The following is a 24,928-nucleotide window of genomic DNA, read 5'->3' as shown; positions in this document are numbered from 1 at the left end:
CACAAATCTTAAGTAACAAAAAATGTAAAGAGTTTATATACCAGAAATGAGGATTTGTTATAAAGCTATATAATTAAAACATTGTGGTACTGGCACAAGAAATTAATCAAGGGAAGATGAAAGAAAATAGAGAAATAATTCCAAGAAATAGTGCAGGACCACTTGGATATCTATATAAAACTAACTGAAACTTTACCATTATCTCAAACCATGTACAAAATTCCATTCTAAGATGTAACTAGATAGGATAATAAAGTTTCCAGAAATTGACTTCATGACTTTGAGACAAGCAAAAGTTTCCTAAGCTAAACAAAGCAATAATTATAAAGGTAAAGTTTCAACCATAACTGATCTGTAACAGTATTAAGAATTTCTATTAATGAATGAGCATCAATAAAGGTAGGCAAAAAGAAGCCAAAGAGAAAAGATACATGTAATACAATGGACTCATATCTAGAACACAAAGAGTCTATGATGTTCCCAAAAGTCAGGTAACAAAAGAGAGAAAAAAAACTGCAAAGAAAAAAATGGATAAGCAGCAGGATATTCATGTAATGAAATACTATGCAGCAAAAAGAATGAAAGAATTACTACAGGATTCACTGCTACATGAATGAGTTTCACAAAGATAATGAGAAAAGACAAAGCATAGAAGACTATACACTTAGATTATATATATATATATATATATATATATATATATATATAAAGTTCAAAACAGGCAGAGCTTATCTATGGCAATAAAAACTAAAACAGTGGTCATCTTTGGTGAGTGGGGAATGGCCAGAAATGTACATGAGGAGAAAGTTTTGTGTGATTTTATTTCTTTTATTTCATTAATATATTTTTTAATTGAAGGATAACTGCTTTACAGAATTTTGTTGTTTTCTGCCAATCTGGGTATTAGCTACATAAATGGATTCACTTCATGATAATTCATTGGGCTGTATACTTAATGAGCTGTGTACTTTTATGAAGGTATACTTAAGTTTTTAAAACTTTATTAAACACTGGAGATATGTTGACCTCCATGAAGTCTGATGACACGACCAATTAATACTATCCAAAAATCACTGGGGCTCAAAAAACCTGTGATCAAGACCACGGTGATGAGGATAGTAACTAGGCATTATTCTAATGTATTATTTCATTTGGTTCATCCAACTATCCTTTGTAGTTGCTCAGTTCTTATTTTCATTACCTAAAGAGACTGAATCACAAACAAGTTTAGTTACTTGCCCAAGCCTAGCCAGGGAGTTAAAATGAGGCGGGGTCAGGACTCCCAGGACGATTACCATACCATGCTGTCTCTCACTCTGTTTACATAATTCTTTGTTTATTAAATATCTACCATGTTAAACATTTGGTTGTTGTAAACCTTTTCTACTTTCTGCAGGTTTCTAACCCCATCCCGAGTCCTCTTCCTTCTTCAGTGTGCTAAGTCACTTTGCGACCGACCCTATGGACAACAGCCCACCATGCTCCTCAGTCCATGGGATTTCCCAGGCAAGAACACTGGAGTGGGTTGCCATGCCTTCCTCCAGGTGATCTTCCCGACCCAGGGATCGAACTTGCATCACTTTCGTCTCCTGCATCAGCAGGTGGGTTCTTTACCACTGGTGCCGCCTGAGAAGCCCTTTCCTTCTTGGGAAGATTGTAAAACCACACCTTGTGGTTTACTTTTAAAGTATTAATATATACTTATCTAACCATTAGATAATAAATATCTTGAAGAGCAATCATGCCTTAGATCTCTCTGAGTACACAGAAGGGACTTGAGACATGTGTCCCTGATGGAGAGAAGGAAGTGGTGAATCACCATTCCCTCATCTTCTCACATCAAGGACCAGTTTCACTAAAGTAAAATCACTCCAGAGAGACAGAAAATAGAGCAAACAAATGTGTTAGGAGTGGATGCTTTAGAGATAAACATCTGCAAAACATCTGGGTAAAGAAAAATCCTAACCAGCACAAAAGAAAATAAGCAAATAGTCTACAACTAACAACTGCTGCAAGGTTAGGTACAGGCATGCCTTGTTTGATCAGACTTTGCTTTATTGCACTTCGTAGATATTGAGTTTTTTACAAATTGAAGGTCTGTGGCAACCCTGTGTCAAGTAAGTCTATTGGTGCCATTTTTATAACAGGTTTATTTTTTAATTACAGTAAGTATGTATGTGTGTTAGTCACTCAGTCGTGTCCAACTCTTTGAGACCCCATGGACTGTAGCCCGCCAGGCTCCTTTGTCCATGGGATTCTCCAGGCAAGACTACAGGAGTGGGTTGCCATTTCCTTCTCCAACAGTATGTATACACACTGTTTTTTTTTAAATTTATTTATTTAATTGGAAGCTAATGACTTTATTGTGGTGGTTTTTGCCATATATGGAATCAGCCATGGGTGTACATGTGTCCCCCATCATGAACTCCCTCCCACCTCCCCCCCACCCCATCCCTCTGGGTGGTCCCAGTTCACCAGCTTTGAGTGCCCTGTTTCATGCATCCAACTTGGACTGGTGGTCTGTTTCACATATGGTAATATACATGTTTCAAAGCTATTCTCTCAAATCATCCTGCCCTCACCTTCTCCCAGAGTCCAAAAGTCTGTTCTTTATATCTGTGTCTCTTTTGCTGTCTTGCATATAGGGTTGTTGTTACCATCTTCCTAAATCCAATATATATGCGTTAGTATACTGTATTGGCGTTTTTCTTTCTGACTTACTTCACTCTGTATAATAGGCTCCAGTTTCATCCACCTCATTAGAATGGACTCAAATGTGTCCTTTTTTATAGCTGAGTAATATTCCACTGTATACACTGTTTTTTAAGCATCATGCTATTTCACACTTAGCAGACAACAGTACAGTATAAACATAAACATAATTTTTCTATATGTTGATAAACCAAAATATCTGTGTGACTTGCTTTACTGCAAGTTTGTTTTATTGGGGTGGTTTGGAACTGAATCCAGTATCTTTGAGGTATGCCTGTATAATTTATTACTAATGTGAGTTTCATAGAAAATACATCAACGTGAAGATTAAGAATATATAAGTTCCCTTTTATCCTTGGGTCTTCTTTATACAGATCTACATATTCCTTAACTCTGATTAAAACATGAATTTCTATATCCCAAGTCTGTAAGACTGAAGTAAGAAGTATTGCAATCTCCTGAACTGAAGGGTTCTTAAAAGTTCACCCACCCTTCTTAAAAGAAAGATGTTAAAATCACGTAGCAGCATATAGGAGACTGATTTCCAGAAGGAGGAGTTCCACTGACCCACTTCCCAGTGCAACTGGTCAATACTATATAATAACTCCCAATCACTGGAAGCCTCTAGAAACAGTCTTCAAAACAAAAATAAAAAAGAGATATCTATTAAGAGTATGAAAATTCAGAAAAAGAGGCAGGAGTCTGTGGGAAACAGCTTGTTCCTTTTCCCCTCTCCACTCAGCAAGGCAGAGACTCCACACTGGACTGCCGCAGCCAGAACACAGGGCTCCCTCCCCCACCAGCTCCTGCACAGAGGCCTGTTTCTGCGAAGGGCTGGTGGACCTGTGTATTTAGCTCCTGCACAGAGGCCTGTTTCTGCGAAGGGCTGGGTGGACCTGTGTATTTAGCTCCTGCACAGAGGCCTGTTTCTGCGAAGGGCTGGGTGGACCTGTGTATTTCTCTTCTGGCCTCCAGATGCCCGGTGCTGAGCCTCAGGCACAGGAAAATGGATCAGAAGCTCTACCCTGGGCCTGGCTCCCTTAGAATAAATACTCAGACCTCAAACTCTTTTCCTAGTCCTCAAGGCCTTAGGCTACTTCACTATAAGAATCCAGCCAGTTACTAAACAAATAAACAGACAACAATAACAAGCCTTCATCATCAGTGAAAGGGTGGCAGACCAATACCCAGAGCTGCTATAATATCTCATCTAATATATTCAGCTTCTAACAAAGTATTTCAAGGCATGTGAAGGAACAGGCAAGTATGACAGCATGACCCATGTATACATCATGAAAAAAGTAGCCACAGAAACTACCTGTGAGAGTGACCAAACGTTGGATTTATGGGAACCGATTCCAAAGTAGCCATTATACATTCACAGAACTAAAATTTCACATTATACAGTCACAGAACTATACATTCATAGAACTTAAAGTTTTTAAAAAATTACCAGAAGGGCTCAAGAGTAGATCTGAACTGGCATAAGACAAAACTAGTGAACTTGAAGATACAGTGATTGATAGTATGTAAGCTGACATCAGAGAGAAAAGGGAATGAAGGAGGAAAAAACCAAAGCCTCAGAGAAATGTAGGACATTGTGAAATCCATAAATCACACGAAATGGGAGTACCAGGAAAGGGAAGGAGGGGGAAAAACGTCTTTAAAGAAATAGTAGCTAAAAACTTTCCAAGGTTATTGAAAAACAATAACCTACACACCCAAGAATCTCAACAAACTCCAAGTAGGATTAATCTAATAAGACCTAAAACACACACCATAAAAAAATGCTAAAAGTCAAAGACAAGGAGAAAATATGGAAGGTAGCATTAAATTAAATAAACAGAGAGGCCATTAGTCTGAGGTGGCTTTAGTGCCTTAGGAGACTACATAATCACACGAAACCCTAAGCCAATAAGTCTCTCAACATTAAGAGATTAAAACCCAAGCACAGCTAATCACACAGAGCCACCTCTTTCCAAGTAAAGCAAATTCTTATGCTACAGCCAAGCAAGTAACTCCTTGCTTGCCCTGCCTCTCCTCCATGGAAGTCTTTCCTCTAGAGAGCTCCTAACCACTTCCAGTTTGGTGCTGCCCAATTCTAATCAAGTTTTGCTCAAACAGACTCTTAAAATTTTTAATACGCCTCAGTTTATCATTTAACAGTAGCAAAAGAACGACAACGTGTCACTTATAAAGGAAGCCCAATATGATAAAAGGCTAACTTAGCAGAAACAATGGAGGACAGGAAGGCAGTGGAATAACATAATCACAGTCCTCAAAGAAAAAACTGTGGACCAACAGGCCTTTATTCAGTAAAGCTGTTATTCAGAAACAAAGTGAAACAGCATCCTAGATAAACAAAAACTGAAAGAACTTACTGTTAACAGATCCACTAGAACAAATAAAGGAAATTCTCTAGGCTGAAAGAAAGTGACTTCAGGTGGTAATTACAACTTACATACACAAAGAGCACTAGTAAATATAACTGTAATTGTAAAAGACAATATAAATGCCCAATTTTCATTTTCTCTTAGCTGGTGGGAAAAGTAATGGTATAAAATAATATGCACAAAATGTATTATTGGGCCTATAACATATAGAAATGCAATACATGCATATTACATGTGCTAGTAATAGCACAAAGGACATATGTAAGAGCAAAGGTGTTACAGACTGAGAAAATGACAGCAGACAGTAATGATTCTAACAGTGTAGTTAAGCTCGTGACAGTAGATGTTATATGCATAACAATAATACCATAAAAGGGGAGGGCTATAGAAGTATTATTTCTATATATAGTACAAGAATTAAGCTTGTCTAAGTCTGAAGCTGATTCTGAAAACTTAAGATGTATATGGTTAAACCCTAAAGCAATCACTTCAAAAAACCCTCAAAAATAATGAAGTAATAAAATCAAAATACATTAGAAAGTATTCACTCAATACAAAAGAAAACATAAAGGAAGAAAAACAGAGGGGCAAAAAAGATACGAGATAGCAAACGAAAAGTAAATGCAGACATAAATCAAACTATATCAATAATTTAACATATGTGAATGGATTAAACAATCCAATCAATCATTACATTGTCAGGTTGGATTAAAAAAACATGATCCAACAATAGCCCTTTTATGGGAGACAGACTTTAAATAAGATAATAAAAATAATTTTATTATTATTATTATTATTAGTTTGGCTGTTCTGCACAGCATGCAGGATCTTAGTTCCCTGAACAGGGATCAAATCTGTGCCCCTTGCAATGGAAACACGAAGTCTTAACCACTAGACCACCAGGGAAGTCTTGAGACAGACCTCAGATTCAAAATCACAAATCAAAGTATTGGAAAAAAAAAATATCATGAAACACCAACTATGGAAAAGCTAGAATGGCTATACTCATGAGATTTTATAACAAAAAGTATTACTAGAGATACAACCTGGACTTTGTGCTGCGGTCCATGGGTCGCAGAGAGTTGGACGTGACTGGGCGACTTGAACACAACAAACGGATACAACAATTACATTCGGGCGGTGCGGGGGTAAAGAATCCGCCTGCCAGTGTAGGAGACTCAAGGGAACAGGGTTAAATCCCCGGGCCAGGAAGAGCCCCTGGAGGAAATGGCAATCCACTCCAGTATTCCTGCCTGGAGAATCCCGTGGACAGGGGAGCCTGGTGCATTACAGTCCATGGGGTCACAAAGAGCCAGACAAGACCAAGCGACGGAGTGCACACGCGTGCGTGCCCGCACATAAACACACACACACACATACTCCTAACAGAGCATCAAAACACATGAAACAAAAACTGACAGAGAAACAGACAATTCAACAACAAGAATTAATGTCCCACTCTCAAAAATGGACAGAACAACTAGACAGAAGATCAACAAGGAAGTAGAAGACTTGAACAACATTTAAAACCAACTAGACCTGACAGACATCTACAGGACACTCCACCTAACAACAGAACATTCATTCTTCTCAACAGCACATGAACATTTTCCAGGAGAAATCATATGCTAGGCCGTAAAACAAACCTCAGTAAATTAAAAGGATAGAAATAATACATTATATTCTCCAACTACAAAGGAATGAAATTAGAAATCAATCTGTACATGTGTGCTAAGTCACTTCAGTTGTGTTTGACTCTTTGAGACTCTATGGACTGTAGCTCACCAGGCTCCCCTGTCCATGGGATTCTCCAAGCAAGAATACTGGAGTGGGGTGCCATGCCCTCCTCCAGGGGCTCTTCCTCACCTAGGAATCAAACCTATATCTCTACGTCTCCTGCATTGGCAGGTGGGTTGTTTACCACTAGCACCACTTGGGAAGCTCCTAAAAATCAATAACAAGGACAAATTTGGGAAATAAATACTTATGGACTACAACTTAAGTAGTGCTTAGAAGGCAATTATAGTTGTAAGTGCTTGTATTAAAAAAGAAAAAAAAAATCTCAATAACCTAAACTACAAAATTAGACAAATTCCTCAAAAGACATAAATTACTAAAACTGTCTCAAGAAGAAATAGATAATCTGACAGACCTATTATAAGTAAAGAAACTGAATCAGTAATCAAAAATCTATGCATAGAAAACCCAGGTACAGACGGTTTATAGAAAGGGAAGGAACATTTTCTAATTCCTCTTTATAAGACCCATATTATGTTGATACCAAGCCAAACAAAGACATCACAAGAAAACTACAGATCAATATTTCTTATGAATGTGAATGTAAAAGACTCAACAAAATACTAACAAACTAAATCCAACAGCACATTAAAAATACCTGTGTACCATGACTAAGTGGTACTTTTCTCAGGGGTGAAAGGTTGGTTTAACAGCCAAAAATCAATTAATGTAACTCACTACATCAACAGAATAAAAAACAAAAATCTCATAATAGCCTAAATAGATGCAGAAAAAGCATTTGACAAAGTCCAACATCAGTTCATGATTAAAAGGCTCAAAAAACTAGAAAGGAACTTCCTAATCTGATAAAAATTATCTATGAAAAACCCACAGCTAATAATACCACACTTCGCGTAATACCCATTACTAGGCAACTGGATGCTTTTCCATAAGATCAGAAATAAGACAAGAATGTCCCCTCTTACAACTTCAATACTGTACTGGAGATTCTAGTCAGGGAAAATTAGGTAAGAAAAAGAAATGAATTGCATCCATATTGGTAAGGAAGAAATAAAACTAACTATTCACAGATGACATAGTCTTATAGTTAGAAAATTCTAATGATCCAAAAATGAAAACCAACTGGAATAAACAACTTCAGCAAGACTGAAGGACATAAAACAAATATTTAAAAATGAATGATATTCCTATACACTCACATCGAACAATCCAAAAATGAAATTAAGAACATAATTTTATTCACAACAATGGGAAAAAGAACAAAACACTTTGGAACTACAAAATATTATTGAAAGAAATTAAAGATCTAAGTAAGTGAAAAAACATCCCATGTCCATGGATAAGTAGATTTAACATTAAGATGGCAATACTCCCTAAGCTGACTGACAGATTCGACAAAATCTCTATCAGAATTCCAGTCAACTCCTTTGTCAAAATTGACAAGCTGATTCTGAAATTCACCTACAATTGCAGGGGACCCAGAATACCCAAAACAATCCTACAGAAGAAGAATAAAGTAAGACGACTCACACTTCAAAAAATGAAAATGTATTATAATGCAAAGGTTGTCAAGACAGTGTGGTACCGGCACAAGGACAAACATACACATCGACGGCATAGAACTGAGGATAGGGAGATTGGATGAGGGTGAAGCTAAAGGATGACAGGGTTTCCTTCTGAGGTGATGAAAATACTCTAAAACTGACTGTGGTGATGGTTGCATACATCTATAAATATACTCAAGACTAGTGAATTGTGAAGCACAAGCTGGAATCAAGACTGCCAGGAGAAATACCAATAACCTCAGATATGCAGATGACACCACCCTTACGGCAGAAAGCGAAGAACTAAAGAGCCTCCTGAGGAAAGTGAAAGAGGAGAGTGAAAAAGTTGGCTTAAAGCTCAACATTCAGAAAACTAAGATCATGGCATCTGGTCCCATCACTTCATGGCAAATAGATGGGAAACAGTGGAAACAGTAACAGACTCTATTTTCTTAGGCTTCAAAATCACTGCAGATAGTGACTGCAGCCATTAAATTAAGACGCTTGCTCCTTGGAAGAAAAGCTATGACCAACCTAGACAGCATATTAAAAAGCAGAGACATTACTTTGCCAACAAAGGTCCGTCTAGTCAAAGCTACGGCTTTTCTAGTAGTCATATATGGATGTGAGAGTTGGACAATAAAGAAAGCTGAGTGCCAAAGAATTGATGCTTTTGAACTGTGGTGTTGGAAAAGAGTCTTGAGAGTCCCTTGGACTGCAAGGAGATCCAACCAGTCCATCCTAAAGGAAATCAGTCCTGAATATTCATTGGAAGGACTGATGTTGAAGCTGAAACTCCAATACTTTGGCCATTTGATGCAAAGAATTGACTCATCTGAAAAGACCTTGATACTGGGAAAGACTGAAGGCAGGAGAAGGGGATGACAGAGGATGAGATGGTTGGATGGCATCACCGACTCAATGGACATGGGTTTGGGTGAACTCTGGGAGTTGGTGAAGGACAAGGAGACCTGGCGTGCTGTGGTCCATGGGGTCGCAAAGAGTCAGACATGACTGAGTGACTGAACTGACTGACTGACTGAGTGAACTGTACACTTTAAGTAGGTGAATCATATGGTACTTGAATTATATCTCAATATAATTTTAAAAAATTAAACAGAGAAGGCTCTGAAGAATACTTTGAGTCTGATTCAGTTTATCAGATCATTAGAGAATCACAGAAACCTAGAGTTGGAAGTCTTAAAGGGTTCTACCTATTACACAATACAAGAATACCTCCTATTATACCTCTGAGAAGAAACTGTCCTCCGACAGTTTTTGATCTCAGATTACCTTTACTGCTTTGCCTGAACATCACTTTTTCCACTGCTGAGTGCCAGTGCCTCGAACACTGCCCAGCTCCCAATTTATTGTTCAGTTGCTCAGGTGTGTCCGGCTTTTTGCGACCCATGGACTACAGCACGCCAGGCTTCCTTGTCCGTCACCATCTCTTGAAGTTTGCTCAAACTCGTGTCCACTGAGTCAGTGATCTCCTTAGAGAGAACTTTCAGGATGACTATAAATGATACTGCAACTGCCTCCTCCCCCACTGCCAATCTCTATCCCTCCCCTACTGTGCTTTATTTTTCTTAAAAGCCCTTATCATCATGTGACATTTTTCATACTAGCCTTTACTGCCTAACTACTCCCCAAAACTTACTGGCTACTAACAACTGTTGTTTCGCCCCTCCCCTCACCATTCCATGGGTAAGCTGGGCAGTTCCGAGCTGGGCCGGGTCGGCCAAGGCTACATGGTACCGGATGGCCTCCCTGGGACTTCAGCTGGGACGGCTAGACCTGACTCTTAACCTAGTCTTTATCCTTCAGGAGGCACAGACCAACCTGCCTTTTCCACACGGTAGTCTCCAGGTTCAAAGAGGGTAACAGCTGAGGCTGCAATGCTACTCGAGGCCAAGGCTCAGAATCCACACAATGTCACTTCTGCTATATTCCACTGTTTATAGCAAATAACAAGGCCAGCCTGTATATACACAGTTAGAAATGAGACCACCCCTTGATGAGAGGTGCTATGAAGAACTGGGACCATTTTTAATCTACTGATTATCTATGTCCTATTTGTCTCTCCTAGTGGCATGTAAGATCTATGAAGGCAAGGTCTTTGCCTGTCTTGTTCAGGGTCTACCACACTGTCTGGCTTACATTAAGTACTTAATCAGTATTCACTGAATGAATTAAAGACCAGTCATATGACACTGCTTTTTTCAGCTCTTCAACATCCTGTTTGGTTTCCTCCAAATAATACTTAGTTTGTCAATGTCTTACAAAATTTGGCATCTAGAAAGGAACACAAAATTTTAGACAAGATCTAACATCAGCTCAGCACAGCTGGATAATAAATACTAGTTATAAATTTATAACTAAATAAATACTAGAATAAATGAGCAACAAGTACAGAAGATTGTGGTAATATTCAGTCTTATAGATACTGCGTGCCCTTTAATGCAGCTTAAGAATGCACTGACTTATTTTTAGTGGCTTTTACATTGCTGAATATTATAGCCTTTGAGATCAAAAATACCCATATGACTCTCTTTCATGTGAAACACAGCCATATCTCTTTACTATATTTATACAGTTGATTTTGGGGCCCTAAAAGAATATTATATTTATCCTTTTTGAATTTAAATTTTGTTGTTGTTCAGTCCTATCCAACTCTTTGTGACCCCAAGGACTGCAGCATACCAGGCTTCCCTGTCCTTCATCATCTCCCGGAGCTTGCTCAAACTCGTATCCACTGAGTTAGTGATGTCATCCAACCATCTCAGCCTCTGTCGTCCCCTTCTCCTCCTGCATTCTATCTTTCTTAGCATCAGGGTCTTTTCCAATGAGTTGGTTTTTCCCATCAGGTGGCCAAAGTACCGGAGTTTCAGCTTCAGCATCAGTCCTTCCAATAAATATTAAGAGTTGATTTCCTTTAGCAAAGACTTTTTTTCTCGGTGCAGTCCAAGGGACTCTCAAGAGTCTTCTCCAACACCACAGTTTGAAAGCATCAATTCTTCAGTGCTCGGCCTTCTTTATGTTCCAACTCTCACATCCAAACATGACTATTGGAAAAACCATAGCTTTGACTACTATACAGACCTTTGTTGGCAAAGTAATGTCTCTGCTTTTTAATACGCTGTCTAGGTTTGTCATAGATTTTCTTCCAAGGAGCAAACGTCTTTTAATTTCACGGTTGCAGTCACCTTCTGCAGTGATTTTGGAGCCAAAGAAAATTAATCTCTTCTAATTTACAGATCTCTCTGCTGCTGCTGCTGCTGCTAGGACGCTTCAGTCGTGTCCGACTCTGTGTGACTCCATAGACGGCAGCCCACCAGGCTCCCCTGTCCAGGGGATTCTCCAGGCAAGAACACTGGAGTGGGTTGCCATTTCCTTCTCCAATGCATGAAAGGGAAAGGGAAAGTGAAAGTGAAAGTGAAGTTGTGTCTGACGCGTAGCAACCCCATGGACTGCAGCCCACCAGGCTCCTCCGTCCATGGGATTTTCCAGGCAAGAGTACTGGAGTGGGCTGCCATTGCCTTCTCCAATAGATCTCTCTAGTTGATCATTTTTATTGATACACTTTTTGATCTGAGACCAAAGAGTTTGAAAATTGTTACTTTCCTACAAAATACATGTGTGTGTGTGATAGTTACTCAATCGTGTCTGACTCTGAGATGCCATGGACTGTAGCCCACCAGGATCCTCTGTCCATGGAATTCTCCAGGTAAGAATACTGGAGAGGGTTGCCATTTCCTTCTTCAGGGGATCCTGCCAACCCAGGGATCAAACCTGGGTCTCCTGCATTGCAGGCAGATTCTTTACCATCTGAGCCACCACATGGAATTCAAAAAATAATTACTTTGTATACCCAAAAAAGACCTGAAAATCAAAAAGGGAAGAATAAATTCCTAAAAGAGTAATCCTGGGGGTCCATAGTGCACACCTTGCTAAGGCTGCTATATTAATGAGAATGAACAAACACTTGCTCCACATTACAATAGGGATGAATACCATAGTGACAATGTTGATCGAAAGCAGCCAGATGCACATGACTAGATATTCAAGAGACAAAGCTAACCTATGATATTATACATCAAGACAGTGATTCCTTTAAGGTTGAGGTAGACTGAAAGTGATGTTGCATGGTGAAGCACTTTAAAAACTTGTCTTCTACTCTGTGGTGGACCAATATTTTACAAAACACAAAGGTATCACACACTTGATGTCACAACAATGTCAAATGTCTATAAAGATGTCTGAAGGCTTACTTTTGATTTTAGTTTTTGATTTCTTGCACACAGCCAACAAACCCGCCTGGAACGAACAGCCAAACTACACTTTGAGAAGCATGGATAGGTAGTCTATGAGAGGTTCCATGGTTTTTCAGAGTTAACTTAGTCTGTTTTCCTTTGTACTTTTGTTAGGCATTAATGTCAAACTACTGATTTCAAGTTACATGGGGCTTTCCTGGTGGCTCAGCTGGTAAAGAATCTGCCTGCAATGCAGGAGACCCTGGTTTGGGAAGACCCCCTAGAGAAGGGATAGGCTACTCACTCCAGTTGTCTTGGGCTTCCCTGATGGCTCTGACGGTAAAGAATCTGCCTGCCATGTGGAAGACCTGGGTTCAATCCCTGGGTCAGGAAGATCCCCTGGAGGAGGGTATGGCTACCCATCCCAGTATTCTTGCCTGGAGAATTGCATGGACAGAGGAGCCTGGTGGGCTACAGTCCATGGGGTCACAAAGAGTTGGACACAACTTAGCGATTAACACTACTACTACTGACTTCATAACAACTAACCTTTTTCTCCAATAATTTTTAAAACTATAATCTAATTAAAAGGTATTCTAAAGGCATTAAATCAAATATCTGAGACATGTTTACTGCATTAACATTTTTTCACTCAAAGAAAAGGCAAATTTTACTTTTTACCAAAGTACATCTGAATGCTCACTTAAAACTGGTTACAAAAATTTTATTTCCAGTCATTCCCACAGCTAATTTTTCTGGTGTCACTTTCTCTGCCCAAGGTGATAATGAAATATGTAACAAATTATCACTGATCACACATTTGAAGTTCTAGCTTTTGTTTTACCAGCTGGTGGCAAAACCAAGAGAAAAGTCATTTGTGAGTAGGGTGGTGGGGGCAGAATACTCATGTATTTCAGAAGCACTGGGTAGAGGAGTCAAGTTTTTGCAACCACCTATGTAACACTCAAGGGTGACCTGGCCAAAGCAAATATGGTGAAGAATTATAAAAAGAGGAGGCAAATTGAGAGTTGCAGATTCTCACATGCTTAGTTGCTTAGTCCTGTCCAACTCTCTGAGACCCCATGGACTGTAGCCTACAGGTTCCTGTCCATGGGATTCTCTAGGCAAGAATACTGGAGTGGGAAGCCATTCCCTCCTCCAGAGGATCTTCCAGAAGCAGGGATCAAACCCAGGTCTCCTGAACTGTAGGCAGATTCTTTACGGTCTGAGCCACCAGGAAAGCCTGCCCATTTTCACACTTCCCTGGTCAGGGAATTAGACCCCATATGCCACAACTAAGATCCTGTGCAGACTAATAAATAAATAAATATTCTTTGGGCGGGGGGGAACACTACTGTAGAGTTAGAAATCAGAATATTTAAACCATTGTAAAAACAAACAACAACAAAATCTATTATCTTCTTCCCTTTAAAAATGAAGCAAAACAACCTTCCCTCTGAAGAGACAGTTTCCAGATTTATGATCATCTCCCAGCTCCAACATATATGAATTCTTTTCCCTCAAGTAGTTGGCAATATTCCTTAAATCATCATATTTTTACTAGAGCAAGAATTCTTAACTATGAGTATATGGATGGGTTTTAAGAAGTCTAAGAACTCTCTGAAACTCCAAATGTTGTAAAACGTTGGATGAATGAGCAACTATATGGACAAGATGTCTCCAGTTGTCAACACATCTGTTATTGACAACTGGTGATTAAAAGCATCTTTCTTTAGTTAAAAATGTGATCCAAATAGAGAGAGAGGATTCTTAATTAATCGAACAGGTATATAAAAACATTACATTATATCACATACCCAAAAAAGGCTTGTGAAAAATCCATTCATTTTGTAGATGATAACACTGACATTTAGAGAGATTATGAGATGTTCAAGCCCATGTTGCAAGCTAGAAGGCAAAAGTCGGGGAAGAATACTTCTACATCCATTCCCTCCCACAATGCCACCAGACTGGAGAATATTAGTAAGCACATCAGGGGGAGCCAACAGCTCCACTTCTCATAAATATACAATCTCAGAATAAATCAAATAATTCTTTAACCATTACTGGCTCATAACAAACATAAACATTCTTTTTTTTTTTTTTTACTGAAAGTATCTAAAAATACATATTCTTTTAGAAACATTTTTAGAGCTTAATTCTTTGCCAGTAGACACAATCAATAGCTTGTCAATCATCTGAAAGATAAAAGTGCTTAATCCCCCTGCAATCAATCAGAGAAGGTCACACACTTGACCCGGAAGGGATGGAAGATGTTTAGGAGACAGAAAGCTTCAAGTAGGCCCTTAAAACACATTTGTTTCTGAGTCAATTACTCTGAAAACCCACAATGCAAAGTAAATTAGTTGAATGGATCTTTGACTAACTGTTGAAGCTGTTTAGAAATTTTAAGCAAAACCTCTTTTCAAAGTTTAGTCTCTGGTTTATTCACATGAAAGAATATCAAGTGCAAAAACCAAAGGAGATGATATTCAGTGAAAAGGATTTTTATAGTAAGTAATTAAGTGAGAAAGCCGAAAAAGAATGCCTTATTTTGGAGTCAGTTAGGATGGAGAGGAACCCAAAATTTGCTTTTAACTTTTTTCAAAATAATTCAAAAATTAAAAGTATGTAAGGATACAAGAAACCCTGCACTCTCTGCCACCCCCCACCCTCCACCCCCACTTTTGACTCCTAAAATACAGTGTAACTTTCCACCATCTGTTATTGTAGAGCAGAAACAGTAATGAACATATGGGCTTTCTCTCTCAAGCAGCTGTAGTGTAGTTAAAGTTATAATAATTGTCTTTCTGTAAGATAAATTTACATTAAAAACCTGGCCAGTGAAAAACAAATGGCTCAGCCTCAGAGCCTTCCAAAATAAAATTAAGAAACTCAGCATCATGTGTGACATACATGCAGAGATTTAGAGAATATCCTCTAAATCTTGGGCTTTTATGTGTAAGGTTAAACAAATAAAATTCATTATACCCAAATCAGTTTATACAATCAAAGAGTCCATAATTCACCTTTTCTCTTTTCCATCAAAATGCTAGGAGCCTCAAACAGGGGTTAGATAGCTTACAAATAGAAATCAGGAACTAAGTTCTCAACAGCTGATAACTATAAATCTATCACCTCTGTAAGTCACTGAACTCCAATCTAAATGCTCATTTATTTATAAGAAAACTCACAACACGTGTGACATATAAATTTCCATTTCAAATATTATCATTTATAATGAGTTAAAGTAAACAAAGAAATACAGAGCGTATGCTGGTTCACATATTATGAAAAACAGAATTTTCCCTACCTTTATCTGGGTGATTCAAAATCATGATTCTCCTGTGAGCTGCTCTAATCTTGGCCTTGCTGGCAGATGGGCTGTAAAAAGAAAGTGCTTGTAACAAATAGCATCACATGCAGATTATAAATTAACAGTTTATATGAGTTTCAAGAAATTAAAAACTAATGAGAATTTCACCATCTTGTGGATAAATATAAAATTACAGCTTGTCACTTTATTCTACCAACCATCAAAATAAATCAGATCCAAGACTACATGTACCTTCTTCAGTCCTTTGTCTCAATTAAAAAAACATATCCACAAGAAATAGGACAGGGAAATCATAGTCTGTAGACTATTACTTTGAGTGTGAAAATCTATGCTTCAGGCTTTTTCGGGGGAAGGCAGTACAGACGACGTAACCAACAGGTATCTGAACTCTAGAGTGGCCAGACAGCAGGAGTTTAACCCCAGCACTGCCGTGAGGGTGGGGTGTGTGCTCACACTGTCAGTCAGGTCTGACCCTCTGAGACCCCACGGACCGCAGCCCGTCAGGCTCCTCTGTCCATGGGATTCTCCCCGCAAGAACACCGGAGCGGGTGCCTTTTCCACCTCCGAGGAGGATGGGGTGGCCTTGGCCACATGTTTCACCCTCCCTGTGCTTCAGATTCTTCACTGTAAAACCGAGCCAGGAACAACACAGTCCTCATAAAGTAATTACGAGGGATTAAATTAGTTAATGCCAACAAAGTGCTACAACAAGGTCTGGTATGTGTAGCAAATGTTCCAAAATAGTTAGTTTTTACTATTATTATCTTTCAACAGAACATCTCAAAACTCTTCATAGCTCATTAATTTATTTAGTTTTGTGAGACATCTATGGGAAAAGCTTGGCTGTGAGAGCCTAAACTCTAAACAAAAATTGAAGGAGAAAGTTATATAAGCCTAAAAGTATCCCTTGTAAAACCTAATTTATTTAAGTACTGGAAATCATTCTTTCTAGTACATTTTCTAGGCAAGAAAAAAAATTTACACTAATAGTAACAAAAGCCTGGAGTTGCTACTTAATATTTACACTAGCTTATCTAAGCTATTTTTCTGGGCCTCAAAGGAAAATAACAGTGGCTAACTCAAAGCACATGGTGTCTGCTATGAAACTCAAAATGATCTGTATGGATGAACCACACTACAGGGACTAACAGCAGGTACTTTTAGAGATATTCAGACACAGGTTTAAATCCATTGCTCATTATCTATAAAACTGTGTCTTGCTTACTTAACTCTCTGAGTTATAATTTTCTCATAAGTAAAAATGTACACTAAAAAAATGAAGTATAAATAATCTAATCTAGCATTTCTCGAATGACTCAAAAAACATTACCACGAGTATCAGTTAAGTGGAAAGAAATTCTCAAGGTCTGCAGAGGTTTGCTTGCCCTTCTCCTAATTGGTCATAAAATGTTTCCATTCTGTTTTGAATACACATTCCTTGCTGTCAGTTGCCAATCCTCAATTCTGGCAGGATTTTAGTCTCAAGCTGTTACTTGCTGCTTCTAATCTCCTGGGGTTAAACAACAGACCAGCAAAGAGGCTAAAAATACACTATCAATTGCTACATAAGCATATAAAGTATTCTTCTGTAAAGAAAATAAATAAGTCTCAAGTTAAAGGGGAAGCCAAAAGAAAAACCAAAATATATCCTGAGACAATGAAATAACCTACTAAAACTTCTGGGATGCAGCCAAAGCAGTTCTAAGAGGAAAGTTTATAGTATTAAAATCCTACACTAAGGGGAAAGAAAAGAACTCAAACAACCTAACTTTACACTGCAGGGAAGTATAGGCAGAACAAACTAAGCCTAAAATTAGTAGAAGAAAAAGAAAAATCACAGTGAAAACAAAGGAAATAGAGACTAAAAGACCAAAAAAAAAAAAAAAAAACCAAACAAACAATGAAACCAAGAGTTGTTTTTGTTTTTTGGAGAATGTAAAGAAAACAGACAAACCAGAAGCTATACTCACCAAGGAAACAGAGAATTCAGGTAAAATCAGAAATGAAAATGGAGAGATTACAACTGATACAACAGAAATACAAAGGATAAGAGGCTGTACTATACAATGAGACACTGGAAACCCTAGAAGAAATAGATACATTCCTAGAAACAAAACACCTATCTAAATGAGAGAATCTTTGTTCTTAAACAAAGCATTAATAATTAAATGTAGACCTGATATATCTCCAGCACAGGCAATTTCACTATGAATTGAAAATGGAACTTGAAATACAATGTTGCCCAGATCAGGGATTTCAAACTGCTCCCTGGAATGTATTTGAGTGAGATAGGGGATTAGGGTGCACAGAACACAGCAGTGTTTCCTGATCCTGTAGCAAATAGGGCAGCTTTGGTTTCTACTACTAGTCTATTAAATAACATTTAGAGAGAGTTCCACAGAAGCTTTTAGAAAGTCTGAGTATCACAAATGTATGTGTAATTTCAGAAAATAGCAGGTATAGTAAGTTTTCCCAAGCAATTTAGGCTTTATGCAATATGGTAAGAAAACATAGAATCATCTAGTAACATAGAGAATTTCTTTGTTTGTAAGTAGGGTATCAACAGAGTCAGCCCCATTTTGTCTTTACCTACTTGTCATATAGTCTAAATCATTTGGATTCCAAGACCAAGGAAAATGGAACCACAGCAGTGTATTCACATCTTAAAAAAATCTCCTCAGAACACCACTGCCTGACTGAAAGAAAGGGCTAGAGGAAAGCAAACAAACTTTACCTTTCTATGTAATGCGTTAAAGGCAAATATTTAGACTTTGCACTCATGAGAGAGACAGGAGAGGCTCAGCACTTGTTCTCTGGTAAGCACTTTGACAGAAAAGGTACTACGTGGGGCATTTTACATTATTCCAACAAGGCAAAGCAGTATTAATTGCAAATCAGAACTGAAGAAGCTGAAGTGCATAAAAGCTAAAAATCAGTGCCTCTGTGACAGAACCAGAATCTGCTTGCTTAGCTGGTATTTACTGAGTAGTTACTAAGTGCCATGTTTATGCTAAAAAAAAACTTCCTATGTGTTAATTTTTGCAGCAGTCCTATGCAGGAGAAACTAATGGTGACGCTGAGGCCACCCAGCTAACAAGTGGTAAAACTGATACTGGTACCCGGATTCACTGTTATTCAGTCTGCACTGTTAGTCATTCAATTTGCCTTGTGAAATTCTGGACAGCTTCCCGCTCAATGGAATAAAACTTAATAACCATGTATCTTAAGTCAACTCCGAATTATCTATACTAGAAACAGGAGTACCCTGGATGATATTAAATGATACCTCAAACACTTTTGTTTGGTTTAGTAATGTGTTTTGTATTCACATATCCAGAATGCGAATGGGATAATATAGGGACCTCAGAAAAATAACAATGGCATTCAGAATAATATTAAAGCAAAGAATAGTTAGCAACACAGCTAATTTAACACTGTGGTTTCCCCTCCTTAAAATCATTTCTTTTTTGTATTCTTGGTGAGAAAGCTCACCTCTTTCAATATTTAATTGAAGCACCAAGCCAAACTGACCTGTTTCTCTTATCCACTTTTTGTGTGTGTGGTTTTTTTGATTAGTCATAAGAAATAACAAAATGTTTTGGCTTTAAATATCTGCTAACCTACAAGAGACTTAAAAATTCTGTCAATATAGGACTTTATGATCTATTCTGCTTAATTATGTTGACTAAGTCACCGTAAGATTTGTTGTAGGTGACATACTATAACCAACCCAAGTAAAATTTTGAGTGAGCTCTAGGGAACATAAACAAATATAGATACTGGTAAATCTATGCTAGGGGATGTATTCTTAATTCTCAGTGATAAATGATATCATACAGTAATCACAAAGGATCATTAACTATTTCCTATACTGTTCAAAGTCAGACAATAAATGGCTACAATAAACTATCTCCTATACTGTTCAAAGTCAGACAATAAGGTGAAATAAGTATAATAAAACATGCTAGCTGTCAAATCGTGGAACTAGAGAATTGTGAAATAGATTCCATGATATAACTGAAAATATGATACAGATCAAATTAGAAAACTGAATTCAGAAAGAATTTAAGGTCACAATAAGGGGTTTTGATAACTGTGTTGAAATTTTAGTGTTCAAACACAACAGCTCCTTGTTGAGGGATAAAGGCACAGCACAACTATGCCTGATTTTTTTTTTTTTAAGAAGTAGTAGGATAATCTCTTAGACTCAAGGTCTGGAAATGTAAAACTTTGCTATTTTCTCCTCTGCCTATTCATAATTTAAAATATAAAGATAATTTTACTGTCACATTTTCTCCTTTTTCAAGACAAACTCAGCCACAGAACAAAATAACACTTACGCAGCACACCTACCTTACACCCAAAATGAGACTCGCTTCTCGCCTACTCATTTTCTGTTCAAATCCTCCTCTGTAGTAGGATGAAATGCTCTGTACAGGGAACAAAGAGCGAGAGATGGTCAGCTCCACGTATGAAGGGGCATGACCCCGACCCTACCACACAGCTGCAGTGGGAGGAGCGGGTTTTCCAGAAGGCAACCCGGAACGGTGGGAGGCGGGGCGGGAGAGCACAGGACAGCAAACCTCGGCATCACTCAGCGCGTCAACTGCTGTTTCCACTTCCCAGTACGCTAACGTTCCTGCACTGAGGAACGAGAGAGCGGGAGAAACAAAGGCTTCAACTTTTCTATGCTCTACAGGGGTTTTCTCATTGGATAACCTTGACCAAGTTACGCTGAGATGACAGACATCTTTTTAACCTACAAGACGGGCTGACTGAAAAGGGGAGGAGAAACTGACAAGACAGGGAGGCCATCAGGAGAGCAGACGGGAAGGCCAGGAGGGACCAGAAGACTGGGCCCAAGGGTCGGCGGGCTGGAGAGGTCCGAGCGAGGAGGAGAGGAGTGGCAGGGAAGGGACGGAGGCCAGGCGGGGAGGGCCCTGGGAGCAACGGAAATGACGGGATCTCACTCCCAGTGGCAGGAGGGCCAGAGCACTGGGTACACAGATGTGACCTGGGTTCCTCTAGGGCTGCCCCGGTGGCTCAGTGAGTAAGAATCCGCCTGCCAGTGCAGGAGACCGGGGTTTGATCTCTGATCTGGGAAGGTCCCACAGGCCACACTACTGAGGCCGTGCTCTAGGGCCCGGGAGCCAGAACTGCTGAGCACGCGGGCCGCCACTGGTGAAGCCTGTGCGCGCCACAGCCCATGCCCCCTCACAAGAGAAGCCGCCCCAGTGAGAAGCCCACACACGGCAGCTAGAGAGCAGCCCCCACCTGCTGCATCTGTAGAAAAGCCCATGCAGCAAAGAAGCCCCGGCACAGCCAAAAATACATTCATAAATGAAATTAACTAAAAGGATCACTCTGCAGAGACAGGTACAGAGTGGAGGCAGGAGGCCAGTAAGGACACAACAACAATCTAGGCGAGAGACGGTGGTGGTCTGGACCAAACTGGTAGAAGAGGAAGAAGCCAGAGCCGTCAGATTTGGGGTGGATATGGAGAGCTTGGACTGAATGTGGGGTAGGAGAAAAAGCAGGGAAAGATGACACAGTGAACGCTGCCGTACTCAGCACAGGGCCCCTTCAGGAGCAAGGCACTTACTCCTCAGGCCCCGGGGCTGCTGCTGGCAGACAGCACCCTGATGGCAAATTCCAGCAACGGCTTCTGCTGAAGAATGCCAAGCCCACACCCCCTTCCCAGGGCAGCCTCTAGCTGACAGCCGGCTGACGTCATGGTACAAACACTGGAGTTCTCCAGGGCTCAGTCCTTGAGCTTCCCAGGTGATGTCATTTAGTTTCATGGCCCCTGGCCACAAGCTGGGACAACCACGATGAGTCACCTCAGAGTCAGAGGCCCCCCGTGCCCCCTCCAACCAGCTGCCTCAGGCCTGTGATAAGACTGCACTGCAGCCTAAATTATCCCTCCATCCTTCTTCCCTCTCTTGCCTTCTGGAGCTGTTGATCCTCAGAGCATTCTCTAATAAACTAACAGCTTGCTAATCTGTGTCTCATTCTGGTTTCCAGAGAACTTCAACTGCAAATGACTGCAAGGTTTCTGGCCTAAATTGCCAATTATTGACTTAGAGGAGGAGTGGTTATTTGTTTTTTGTGGGTGATAGATATCAGGAGGTTGGTTTTGGTTATATCAAGTTTCAGATGTCTACTATGTATGTAAGTGGAGGAGATGTCTGACCTGGAGATAACATTGGGGAATTACCAGTACACAGATGGTATTTAAAGCCACGAGACTGAACGCGATCACCTGGAGACGGAGTGTAGCTAAGAAGGGGGAAGACTGAGCCCTGGAGACTGCAACATTCAGTGGCAGAGAAACGGAGAGCGCTCAGCAACGGGCATTGTGAAGGCCCAGCCGTGCGGGGGCAGGAGAAGCAGGCGCCCAAAGTGAGGAAGTGGAAAACAGTGCCAAGCTTTTGAGAGGTCAAACAGGACCGGAGCTGAGGCTAAACCTCTGGATTTAACCTTTGCTAAACCTAAGGCTAACTGAAGGGACTGGGCGTGAAGGTTTGATTAGTGTGAGTTTAGGAGAGAACAGGAAGAAAGGAATGGGAGACAGCAGAGAGACACAACTTTTCAGGAGCGCTTAGAGAAAACTGCATGCATGAACTCAACTTTACCAAGGAAAAACATACATACATGACTGAATGTGCACATGTTTCTAAAATGTGAACCCTTTCCTAAGGAATGATAAATAAGTGTGTGCGTGCATAAAACAAAATCTGAAAGTATATACCCCCTCAATGTTATTTTGGGGTGGTGGAATTATGAATATTATTTTCTTCATGTTCGTTTATACTTTCTAAATTTTCAACAATGAACATGGTTACTTATACATTTTTTTTTTAAAGGACTAAATAAAGGAAACCAAGGAAATTACTAGAGTGTAAAAAGAGTCCAAGGGAGCCAGATCTGGCCATTTATATAACGTGTTCTTTTTGACCGGCTTGTCATAAATTTCCATTGGTAATAATCCCCTGACAATTAATCCTTCAACAAATACTTTAGCATCTAATATGTGCCAGGAACTTTTCAATTGAGACAAGTGAAATTCTGTCCTTCACCACACAGTTGTTCCTCTGTCAGTGTACCAGTGCGGTGAGCAATATAAGGTACTACCCCAAATTCCAAGTGATTAACAATCTAGTAAGAAAACAAAAAATCTCCTCCTCCAAACCGGAAGGGAATCAAATTGTTTAAGTACACATATTAACATGGACAAATTATGTGTGTGTATATATATATATATATATAGACAAGCACACACACAGACAGGAATATGTAAAAGAATAAGAGATGTATAGGGAATATACATAAAGGAATAGGGCTTTAACAGAGGAAGAACAGCTGGTTTTAAGGTTTCTCTCAAGCAACTAAAATTTTTACTAGATGCATACCTTACTCCCTAATATTTCTTTTTTCCTTTATTTTTATTAGTTGGAGGCTAATTACTTTACAATATTGTAGTGGTTTTTGCCATACATTGATATGAATCAGCCATGGATTTACACGTATTCCCCATCCTGCTCCCCGCTCCCGCCTCCCTCCCCATCCCATCCCTCTGGGTCTTCCCAGTGCACCAGCCCTGAGCACTTGTCTCATGCATCCAACCTGGACTGGTGATCTGTTTCATACTTGATAATATACATGTTTCGATGCTGTTCTCTCAGATCACCCCACCCTCGCCTTCTCCCATAGAGTCCAAAAGTTTGTTCTATACATCTGTGTCTCTTTTTCTGTCTTGCATATAGGGTTATCATTACCATCTTTCTAAATGCCATATATATGCGTTAGTATACTGTATTGGTGTTTATCTTTCTGGCTTACTTCACTCTGTATAATGGGCTCCAGTTTCATCCATCTCATTAGAACGATTCAAATGTATTCTTTTTAATGGCTGAGTAATATTCCATTGTGTATATGTACCACTCCCTAATATTTCTATGAGTATCTACCTTTGGGAGTTCCAAATTTTAAAGTTTTCAGCATACAATAAACATAAATTGATGATATTTCATAAACTGTCATTTCCACTATATTCACAAAGTTCATTAACCCTAAAAGCAGCTATTACATCCAAGCAAATTTTTTACTTTGTTTTTTTCCAGGTAGAAAAGGTGACTAAGAAAAGGTTAAAGTCTAGCATCTGGATGAGGCTCAGACCATAAATACTGACCTGCTTTCAAGTAAGTCAATCTGTAACTATACAATCATCACAATCCTTCTGAAGGAACTAGATCATTTTTGAGGACAGACATTTAATATTTGGGGCTATATATAGAAAAGTAGAAGACAAAATCATGCCTTCCAAACTCATGTGGAATTTAGGTTTTATATTACATAACTTTCAATTGAAATTGTAAGCCCTTTGAAGCTTACAAATATAACATACCAATGCTGCATTATATAGCTTATATAGAAACAGGCAATGCAGAACTGTTTTCTGACAACACTGGTGGGTCAACAAAATGGTAAGATTCACAAAAAATGTGATTATAATAAGGAACAACTATATCAAACAGATGGAGTAGATAAATTTTTCTAATAGAATTTCCAAGAACACTTTCCAAGAGTGGGATTTATTCTGTTGTCTATTTGAAAGATACTCTGATCCTTACAAATTATTATTTGTATTACTTTACTCATAAAATATATAAATATATAAACAAAAGTCAAAATAATTTTCCTTCTAAAATTAACATTGAATACTGTAGTGCTATGTATTATCAAAAATGATGTGAAATTAACCAAGTTAAATGAAAGTCTTATTAGCTAATTTACTCAATCACTTGAAACATAACAGCCCTCCAAACAACCAGAAAAATACATCATTCCATAGTCTTAAGAGAAGAAATACGTTTTACATTTAACATAAACTATAAACTTTAATTATACAGAATCATCTACTTGATTTAT

The 24,928-nt window shown here is 39.0% G+C and overlaps 1 protein-coding gene across 1 annotated transcript in view; it reads right to left on the bottom strand.

The window, feature by feature from the left end:
* DNAJC15 (DnaJ heat shock protein family (Hsp40) member C15) overlaps positions 1 to 24,928 on the bottom strand; it is a 72,216-nt gene that overhangs the window by 8,480 nt on the left and 38,808 nt on the right. Inside the window, exons 4-5 of the mRNA XM_043477810.1 lie at positions 20,351 to 20,427; positions 15,974 to 16,044 (exon numbers count right to left, since the gene is read on the bottom strand). Coding sequence (XP_043333745.1) covers positions 15,974 to 16,044; positions 20,351 to 20,427 — 148 coding nt within the window. The remainder of the gene's footprint in view (positions 1 to 15,973; positions 16,045 to 20,350; positions 20,428 to 24,928) is intronic.

The sequence above is a fragment of the Cervus canadensis genome, chromosome 9, assembly GCF_019320065.1.
Source record: "Cervus canadensis isolate Bull #8, Minnesota chromosome 9, ASM1932006v1, whole genome shotgun sequence".
Taxonomy (NCBI): Eukaryota; Metazoa; Chordata; class Mammalia; order Artiodactyla; family Cervidae; genus Cervus; species Cervus canadensis.
This window is presented reverse-complemented; position numbering and strand designations above follow the sequence as displayed.